This window comes from Trachypithecus francoisi, unplaced genomic scaffold, assembly GCF_009764315.1.
Source record: "Trachypithecus francoisi isolate TF-2019V2 unplaced genomic scaffold, Tfra_2.0 Lachesis_group17, whole genome shotgun sequence".
NCBI lineage: Eukaryota > Metazoa > Chordata > Mammalia > Primates > Cercopithecidae > Trachypithecus > Trachypithecus francoisi.
The window spans coordinates 37,620,606-37,631,261 of NW_022681462.1; the positions used below are offsets into that span (position 1 = coordinate 37,620,606).

The window sequence follows — 10,656 nt, forward strand, 5'->3', positions numbered from 1 at the left end:
TTAAACAGCAGGGGAAAGATGGCCTATCTTACTTTTTTTTTTTTTTTTTTTGGAGACGGAGTCTCCCTCTGTCACCCAGGCTGGAGTGCAGCGGCACGATCTCGGCTCACCACAAGCTCTGCCTTCCAGGTTCACGCCATTCTCCTGCCTCAGCCTCCCAAGTAGCTGGGACTATAGGCACCCGCCACCACACCCAGCTAATTTTTTGTATTTTTCGTAGAGACGGGGTTTCACTGTGTTAGCCAGGATGGTCTCAATCTCCTGATCTCATGATCTGCCCGCCCGCCTCAGCCTCCCAAAGTGCTGGGTTTACAGGCGTTAGCCATCGCGCCCAGCCCTACCTAACATTTTAACGAGATCACTGGAGGGACAGGAATAGAAGCAGAGAAAACAGTCAGGAGGGTTTTCAATGGTCCAGGAGAGCAACAGTATTTGGTTGGTGGCAGTGGTGGAGGCGGGAGTCATGGGTAGACAGGTGAGTATTTTAAAGGTAGAGCTAGGAGAACTTGCTGAAAAAGCCTGGATTCCACAACATGCAGCCTGAAGTGTGCACAGATCCTGCTGGATCCTGCAACTCCCTCAGGAGGGGCACATGTGGACTCGTGGTTCTCAACCTCACGTGCTCATGAGAAAAAGTCCTTGCATGTTCTTGGAAATCCAACGTGAATCTCCAGCATCAGCTGGCGAGGCTCACCAGCCTCTTTCTCAAGACGGGTTGTATTCCCTCTCCTCTGAGCAGCATGACCCATTCAGCCCAATATTCTGTCTGACAGGCATATCTTTGGCAGTGTAAGCCCCAGTTGTGACAAAACTAAATTTTACACTGATCACAATTAGGCAGCCCATCTGTGAAAGTAAGACAGGAGGCTGGGCCCAGTGACTCATGCCTGTAATCCCAGCACTTTGGGAGGCCGAGGTGAGGAATCATGAGGTCAGGAGATCGAGACCATCCTGGCCAACATGGTGAAACCCCATCTCTACTAAAATACAAAAAATTAGCTGGGTGTGGTGGTGTGCACCATTGGTCCCAACTGCTTGGGAGGCTGAGGCAGGGGAATTGCTTGAACCCGTGAGGCGGAGATTGCAGTGAGCTGAGATGGTGGCACTGCACTCCAGCCTGGCGACAGAGTAAGACTCCATCTTAAAAAAGAAAAAAAAAAAAAAGAAAGTGAAACAGGAGGACTCCCTTGACCCCTCTGTGGGACCTGTGACAGGGGTGTGGCTTGCTGACTCGGCCGGCAGTGCTCAAACCCCTTGCAGGAGGGGAAGCATGCAGGTGAGAGGGTGCCAGGGCTGGGGTGAGCATTTTTGGGCTCTGGTCCCCTGGCAGCATCTAGGGGTGTGTTACAATTAATGCTGTTTTAGCAGCTGCCATCTGCAGATGGCTGTTAACCAGCTCAGTGGAGTCACGGTGACAGTCTTTTACACCCTGTCCTCTTGGCCCCCGTGTTCTTGTCCAGTATCCAGGAAGAATCAGGTCACACAGACTTGAAGGATGGTGAATGCAGAGATTTTATTGAGTGATGGAGGTGGCTCTTAGCGAGATGGGGAGCTGGAAAGGGGATACAGCAGGAAGATAATCTTCCCCTGGAGTGCAGCCATCCCTGGCCAAACTCCTCTCAACGTTCCGATGCTTCTCTTCTCTCCTCTGCCACGCCACTCTGCTTCTCTGCCAGTGGAGTTTGGGGTTTTTATGGGTACAGGATGCGGAGTGTGACGGGCCAGAGTGGTTTTGGAAAAAGCAACATTTGGGCAGGAAAACAGGGATAACTGTTCTCACTTAGGGCTGCAGTTTCCAGGCTTGAGGGTGGGGCCTTTGCCAGGGAACTGCCCTCTTCTACCCAGTATTTCCCTGCCTTCTGTCCATATCAAAAGGTTCTTGGTTGGGCACTGGGTTGACAGAGTCCAGGCATGCTATTTAGAACTCATCATAAAAAGTTGGGGTCAGAACCTCTCAGAACCAGAAAGCATGAACCACAGTTTAGCACAAATGGTGGCTTGAGATTGAATCTCGGGTCCCAGGTCCACAGGCAATAATGAGAACCTCAGGCAAGTCCATCTCTTTTCAATTCACAGGGGACATGATGGCACCCCGTCTCCTGACTCAGCCCTTCTCAAGTTTTATGGGATCTTGTTAAAATGCAGATTCACTAGGCCTGGGACTCTGCATTCCTAACTACTTCAGTAATGCCAGTGCTGCTGGTGCACAGACCACACTCTGAGGAGTGAGGTCCTGACTCATTCACCATCCAACATGCACTCGCTGGGCACCTACTGCATGTAAGAAACTGTGAGGGAAACGAAGCAGATGTGGTCTGTAAGGGGATATCAATGCACAGACCACCACAGCACCAGGAACAAAGTGACAATGCCACTCTGGGGACCCATAGGACAGAAATCTTTCTTGGTTAGGGGACCTAAGGGAGGCTTCATGGAGAAAGGTAGAGACACATATGGAGAGTGTAGTGAAAGCCAGAGGGCACCTTCCAAGGTTTTAGCTATGGAATGGCATCAGCTCTTTGTAATTGCTAATTTCTCCTCAGACTTAAGATCTCCTTTCTTGACTCACAAACAGAATAAAGGGACTAAAAGGGAAGTGAGAGAGATATTTCCAGTGTAGAGATTGAAGGAGTATGTCAGGATTCTCCCAGTTTCACAATACCGTATTATGCCAAGGACATATCTAGGTTTGCAAAGCTGGCTAGGAGTCATTCACTCAACATATATGGTGGTCATTAGGGCTGTTCTTTAGTGAGGAGTGTAATTCCCCACCCACTTTGAATTCAGGTTTGGCCAATGACATGTGAGCAGAAATGTCAAGTTATCATCTCCAGGGGCAGGCACTTATGAGCCAGTATGTGACTCTCTATTTTTCTCTCCCTACCACAGTGAACTGTGGTGTGTGTGTGTGTGTGTGTGTGTGTGTGTGTGTTTTGAGACAGGGTATCACTCTGTTTCTCAGGCTCAATGCAGTGGCGTGATCTTGGCTCACTGCAACCTCCAGCTCCCGGGCTCAAGTGATCCTCCCACCTCATCCTCCAAGTAGCTGGGACCACAGGTGCACACCACCATGCCCAGCTAATTTTTGTATTTTTTTTTTTTTTTGTAGAGATGGGGTTTTGCCATATTGCCCAGGCTGGTCTCAAACTCCTGGGCTCAAGTGATCTGTCCACCTCTGCCTCCCAAAGTGCTGGGATTACATGGTGAGCCACTGTGCCCAGCCAGAATGCTAATGTCTTATGATGATAAGACAAAGGAAACCCAGGTAGCCTGGGACTCTGAGTGAATATGATGAGCAGAGTACCCCTGCCAACCCACAGTGAACAGGCTGCAGAAAGCAAGAAATAAACCTTTGTTTTCTTGAGCCACTGGGATTTAGGAGTTGTTACTGCAGCATGCTCTAGTCCATCCTAACAACAAATATTTAATTGATTATAAGCACCATTTAAAGTTTTCATTCTAGGATATGGGACAGCTCATGGCATCAAAAAAGCAGCTGTAGGAACTGGGGCCTGAGCCACCAAAACCAAGACTCTCTTGTGCCAGCCTCTTTCTCTCACCCAAGTCTCATCTCCATTTATTTTTGCTTTGCTGTATTCTCCACTTTTGCTTATGGACTTTCTCCACGTATGCCAGGGGGTTTAGATGCCTCAGCCCTAACTTCATATCTTTCCAACTCTGGGCCCCATAGGCAAGGCTATTCTCCCTCAGCTCCAAATCAAGAAACCCTGGGGAAGGATCTCAGTTTGGATCACCTGCCCACCTCTGGACCAATGTCCGTGTCCAGGGAAATGCATATCTAGCCCTGGGTCACATGCTGACTTTTGTGGCTGAGTGGAGGGAGGCAGGATGGAGCATGTTACCAGAAGGGAATGGAAAACTAGTTTTGCAGCCCCAAGTACTATCCAGAGTCCCATACAAAGAGGAGGGAAGGATATACACACATAAGTATGCAGGAGAATGTCTAAGGCAGACTTTAACTGAGCTGTGATCAGTGAAAGGAAAAAAAAAAATGGGGAGGAAATGTAGTATACACTATGCATCATAGTCCTAAGAGGAAAGAGAAGCAGGGCAAGACGGCTAGGCTGGACAGCTCCCTACAGTGGCAACAGGAGGCACCTTTGTCCTAGAACTGCCAGGTGACTGACAAGGCCACAGGGAGAGGGAGAGATGGGATGTCAGGAGGAGATGTTAACTCAAATAACAGATGCTCTCTGTTTACTAATCTAGTAAATCTGACAATGGGGCAAACCTTTTCTGATCAGGAATAAGCTAAGTCTGGAAGAGCAAATACTGAACAAACACGTGTGCCCCATCGCCATCTTCCCTGCATAAAGCAGTCTTGGGACTCCTTCCCCACTGAGCCCACCTCAGCTTCTTGCTCCTCAAGACAGTGTCCTAGGCAGCCTCACATTAATCAAAAGAGATGAACCTCACTTGCCATCCCTGGTCTGGGTACCCACGCATGCTTGAAGGCCTATACCAAATTACCTTTCAAGACTCCTTCTGAAATCCCTACTGTGTGGGGGTCCTTGATCCATATTTCCTTGATCTATATTTCAAGTTGGGTCCTTGATCTATATTTTCTTTTTCCCTGTATTCCCAGGGAAGCCCTGGTGTGACTTAAAAAACCCAAAATGAAAATAATGTGCTTCCGTACAAAGACAGATGAGATCTGAAAATTCAGAATAAATACTCTGAATATAATGATCCAACTTCCAGTTCCTCAAGAATCCCAATTCCCTTCCCAAGTCCTAGAATTGAGAGGAAAACATCCTTAGTGTCCAAGTGCACCCTCTCTTACTTCTTGTTGGGGGTTGGAAAAACTCCCCCAGACTAAGAATTCTGGTAACCAGCTGGGCATGTGTGTGGCTCATCCCTGGCAGTGAAATTCCAAAGGTATCACGTGCTATGGCTGCTGCACTGCCGTGACTCTCCTTTCCCTAGCCTCCCGACCTTCCCTGGAAACACACATACACACACTCACATGTACACAAAACAGCAGCCTCACTAAGTGTCCAAAGAGGGCCTGACTCCCACTTCCCTCATTCTCCCCAGGGCTCCTCCTTCCCTGACATAATACACCCTCCAAAAAAGATAGCTGGCTTCAGAAGGAAGCGGGGAGACTGACCCAGTAATAACCAAGTGAGACCCTCCCTTGTCAGCTAACCTCAAATAAGACACAGCGGGAAGAAGTGCATGAAAGCTACTTCTCAGCAGGTAGGCAGGGTTAGCAAACAAAGAAACCGGGCAGCTCCACAGCAGAGAAATCTAAGCTGGTATTCTTCACTTCCTTGAGGATACTCCTCCTGTTTATAAATAAACATGATGCATACAGGCCAGCTGGGGAAGGAAAGGACCTAGAGGAACACTGACTCCTGGAGCTCTAAGGACCTGCAGGGTGACTGTGGCCAAAAACCTGTCTCTTAGACAGGGAGCTGGCCCAGGTGGGTGGGAGTCAGCCTTAGCACTGTGGCAGTGGCTCAGGTCAGCACTGGGACTAGAACCCATGTCTGCTGCCTACTAGCCCAACATCTTTCCTTTCACAGTTCAACGGAAACATTTACCCAGCTCCCACAGTGTACTACAGCACGGTGCCAGGAAATCAATCCTCAACCAACTGGAACCCTCCATTAACTGAATCAGTTTCCTGCATGCCACATTTTAAAAAGCAGGCCCCAAAGAAAGGCTAGCTTATATTTAAGGATTTACGATCTTTTCTTTTTTTTTTTTCCATTTGTTTTGCAACAGTTGGGGAACATCTTGAGGACAATCCACATTCCTCCCAGCCCCATCCATTTTCATATCCCTGACCCAGGACAGACTTCATGCTCCAAATCCCAGTCCTAGAACTTAGCCAGATCTTCAACTATCAAACTAAGACTCTGTCTTGATCATCACACTGTATTTTCTAAAAACTAATATTTTTAAAAATGTGCTATGTGGAAATAAAATGTTTTCTGCACAGCCGTTAGTTATTCAGAAAATTTTGTGGACTTAGAACTCTCTTTTCCCCATGTAGTGAGTTGGGGTTTTAGTCTACTAATCCCATAAGGGGTGAGAAGCTCTTGATCCATTCAGCCAACGTTCTGGGCCTTGACCAAGACAATGAGGCAATATCTGCTCCTTAGAATAATGCTTCAAAATGGCATAGTCTTCCAAGAAGTTACAGAGCAACGTTGGTGTCCCCCCTCCAAAAGGGTGCACAAAAATATGCTCTCCCCAGTTTGAAATTCATTCATGCCTAGACCTTGAGTTGTGTGTAAAGAAAATGAAAGGAGGCAAGCAGGCAAGTCCTAAATAAGTCCCTGTGTCCTATGACGGTATCAACCAGGTTCTGAGTGCTATTGCACTGAGTATTTCTTCCTTAATTATTTACAGGCTGAGCCAAGGAAGTTAGGAGAGAGCTAGGATGAAAGAAGCATCTCAAACTGGTCCTCATCCTAAGAGCCTTGTCTGTGGGCAGAAGCCTATCTTGATGCCTGCTGACCTCCGTCCCCAGGGGACAGCACTAGTCAGCCACTCTGCTTGTCCCCAGGGCCTGGGATTTCCTTCAACACAACCAACCTTCACTCAGTGCATTCAGGTGCCAGGTACTTCGTGAAAGACCCATGGCAGGGGAAAAGAGGTTGTAAAGGGAAACAAGCCACAATCACTTTCTTCAAAATGCTCATGGCCAGTAGCAGTAGAGACATTCACAAGCACTGGTTGGCTGTCCCTGGAGGCCATCAGCTTGTCGTGATACCTCTGGTCGGATGGTTGGGACCACACAAAGACAGGAAGACACTCCCTCTCTATCCTCAGAACACAGTGATAGGTCTTCCTTACATGTTCCTTGATGTGACAGAGGCTTACAAAACCATAAAAAGACTGCTTACACAAAACGCGACTTGCAGATAAAACCATAGGATGCTCCCATGCTAGAGGTCTAGGGAGCTTGAAAGAGATCAATTTTTCAATTGGCAGTGGGGAGTGAAGGTGGAAAAAGCACTGGACTGGACTAAAAATCCAGAGCCTGTTTTCTTTACCAGCTCATCTTGTGTCCTTGGGCAAGGCACATTTCCTCTGCAGTTTTACAGATGAGGGGGAGGACTAGATCAGTTGTTTTTATTAGCAGTAAAACACATATATTTTTCTGAATTGTATTTTATCTAGAACCCCAATATATAAGACAAACAAAAAGGGAACTGCTTGGGTTGAATCAGAGATGAGGAGCCCAGAGCCCATCTGCTCAGGCTGGGTGGCCCTCAGGGAACCCAGTTTGAAACCCGCAGGAGTAAATTAAGTCTGAGAGCCCCTGATAACCTCTCATAGGGCTCCTGGGGAGGACAGAAGGAGGGACTTATCATTGATTTAGTGCTCTCCGTGGTGCCTGGCAACTTACACATCAAGTATCATGGAAATCTTTGCAACAGCAACATGAGGTGAACTAGCTGCGGATTAGCATCTGCTGTGATCTGAGTTGTGAACTGGGATCTTCTGGCAAGAGGCAAAACTGGGATTTGAACCACAGGTATTCTGACTCCAAATACAGTATTCCTCCTCTTGATAAGAAGTTCCTCAAGGTATGTGGAGTGTAGAATATTGAGCTGAATCAATAATATCCTTGAATTATAAATATATGTACGTATATGTATACAGGAAAATTTCTTGAAGAATATGCCCTCCATTATTATTATTATTAGTTATCTCTGTGTGGTGGAAATGTGGATGATTTTTCAGTTTTTCTTTTCTAATTTTCCCGTAATGAACAAATATTGTCTTCACGGAACAGGTACTGCTTATTAAAAATGATGTTTATAACTCATAATCAATATGCTCATGCTGGGTTTCTACAGTGAATTAGGGACTGGGGGATAAGTGGTATCCCTGAGCTTTTGGACTTGATGGTGGAAATAACAGTCTCAAATCCCATCAACTCTCCTTTTTTTACTCCTGCGGGTTTCAAACTGGGTTCCCTGAGGGCCACCCAGCCTGAGCAGATGGGCTCTGGGCTCCTCATCTCTGATTCAACCCAAGCAGTTCCCTTTTTGTTTGTCTTATATATTGGGGTTCTAGATAAAATACAATTCAGAAAAATATATGTGTTTTACTGCTAATAAAAACAACTGATCTAGTCCTCCCCCTCATCTGTTTTATCTGCAAGTCCTAGGCCACAGATAATTTCAATTCTCTGAAGTCTCGGTTCTGGGGAGTGTGGTTGTTTTAGAAAGCAACAGCAGGTCCCTGAGACACCTCCCAAATGTATGCCTCTCCTCTCCACCCTCATCAGTTGCCCGTTGTAAAAAAGGGGGAGGGGCTGGGCACGGTGGCTCACGCCTGTAATCCCAGCACTTTGGGAGGCCGAAGCAGGCAGATCACTAGGTCAGGAGTTCAAGACCAGCCTGGCCAATATGGTGAAACCCCATCTCTACTAAAAATACAAAAATTAGCTGGGTATGGTGGCGAGGGCCTGTAGTCCCAGCTATTCAGGAGGCTGAGGCAGAAGAATCGCTTGAACCCAGGAGGCTAAGGCTGCAGTGAGCCGAGACTGTGCCACTGCACTCTCCAGCCTGGGGGACAAAGCGAGACAGTCAAAAACAAAAACGAAAAAAAAAAAGTGGGGGGGGGGGACGGAGGTGCTAATAAAACTAATGATAGTCACATGACCCAGGACCAGATGCCCTCACTCCCAGCCCAGCAGGACCTATAGAGAGCCCACCAGCCAGGCAAACGCAACTCTCCAGCCCCACCCAGAAGCCACTGGCAATATCGATCCCAGAGAGGAACCACCACCCTGATGGCAAGACCATGTTGGTCAGGCATGAGGCAGGGCAAGGTGTGTCAGCCACTTCCCCGTATTATTCATGTCAGCTCTGCCGGCAGAAATCTTCCAAATGTTTAACGTGCCACCTCAAGATGCAGCGCAAACCCCCCACAGTCAGGAACAGCTGTGGCGAGGCCTTCACGAAATGACTTGGGGACTGAGAGACACAGACACTGGCTTTGGGAGGAAAGCCCTGAATGGTGGCAGGAGACAATGCTGAGATCCACTTCATAAGGGAAAATCAGTAAAGAAGGGACGGGAGATGGGAGGTGTTTCAAAACGTGGGGAGTGATGGTGCACAATCACTGGGGTCTAGAGCCCCGCGTTCTTAGACAAAGAAAAAGCCCGAGGTGCTTGCCACCCTCATCCCTGCCTTAGAATCCCCACACCCATTTCAGCCCCTGCTAGCTAGAGCAGGTGGCAAATCTGTTCTGACTCAGGCCAGGACGGTTAGGGAAGAACAGGGACTGGAACAGCCACGTCTATCTCCAAAGGAGAATAAATCCACCGGGGAAGCTCTTCAAACGCCTAGGGTCCTGGGGCTTGAAAGGGAAAATCGGCCCCCACGCCCACCCCCAATGACTTCACACAGACCTCACCCCAGATGACTCTGCGTTCTCCTGCAATGCCTGGGAGTTGTCATCGCCACCATCCGGGTGGCTGTCACTTGAAAATTTCCCATGCACTCCTGGAGGTACCCGCCCCTGTCTCTCAAACCCCTGCAAAAAGAGTCGGAGCCGAGGGCTCCAGGCGTCTACTCCAAGATTCATATGCGTCTTCCCGTGTCCCACCTGCCTTTGCCGCTGTCGATGTAGACACCAAAAAAGGAGGATTTTTCCAACCCCACTGGGAGTCCCGCCTCTGTCTCTCCCCACTTTCCGCGCTGACCCTCCAGGCAGCGCCCCTGGCTCGTCTGCGCTGTCCTTTCCACCTAACAAAAGCTGGGCGGCGGGCCGCGGCGCCGGGCGACCGCACATTTCTCCCAAAGGAGAGAGACGCGTGTCCCCGCGGCGCGCCCATTCGGGGCCTCTGCAAATCGACGGAGCTGGGGAACAAAGCGGCCGGGGCACGGCGAGACGCAGCCCCCACGGAACCCCCGCGCGCCCCAGCCCTCGCTGTCCCGGCCCAGCCCCCCGCAAGCGGCCGCCAGCTCCTGTTGCCTCCTGGGCAGCAGCCGCGTCCTGCGCCGCCCGTCCGCTCGCAGGCGTCCTCGGTGGCTACTGTACCTGCTAAATTTAGCTGCGCCGGGTATTAATAGCCCGAGCCACTGGGGCCGGGCGCTGCAGGGCCGCGCGCAGCCGGGGGCCAGGGGCGGGGAGGGAGGGGACGGAGGGGCGCGCAGGAGAAGGCCACTTACACCACCAGCCTGGAGATGATCCATGACACCATTGCGGGCGGGCGGGCGAGGCCCGGGCGGCGCGGCTCGGCTAGGCTGCGGGCGGCGCGGGTGGCTGCGGCGCTCCCGGCACGTCTGTCCGCTCACGGCAGCCGCCGCCAGACTGAGCGCGCCCGCCGCCCTGCCAGGCGTTCGCGCGTTGGCGCAGCCGCGGCACGTTCTGGCGGAGGCTGCGGCCCCAGCCCCCCGGGGCTCGGCGGGCGGCAGCGATTGGGCGGTGAGCCGGTCAGGGCACCCGCGGGCCCGCCCCGCCCCGCTAGCCCGGGCCCCCAGCTGAAGGCGGGCGGGTCCTGCGCGCGCCCCAGGGCATCGGCCCAGACAAGGGAACCCTGCGGCGGCCCCGTTTGCAGGGCGGGGACCCTCAGCGTTCCAGCACGGAAACTGAGGTCCGAACTTGGACCTCGGGAATCTGTCTGCACCTGTCTAGGTGGGATGCTGTCATCCCTCATTCAAA

The 10,656-nt window shown here is 50.5% G+C and overlaps 1 protein-coding gene across 3 annotated transcripts in view; it reads right to left on the reverse strand.

Moving 5' to 3' along the window:
- Nucleotides 1-10,393, reverse strand: part of REEP1 (receptor accessory protein 1) — a 137,889-nt gene extending 127,496 nt beyond the window's left edge. For 2 of the 3 annotated variants that reach the window (XM_033175366.1, XM_033175365.1), the window contains exon 1: nt 10,164-10,335. In XM_033175366.1, coding sequence (XP_033031257.1) covers nt 10,164-10,195 — 32 coding nt within the window. In that variant the 5' untranslated portion in view covers nt 10,196-10,335. Of the gene's footprint in view, nt 1-10,163 lie in introns of all 3 variants that reach the window. The other variant, XM_033175364.1, reaches the window with a different exon arrangement.
- Nucleotides 10,394-10,656: the final 263 nt, after the last annotated feature.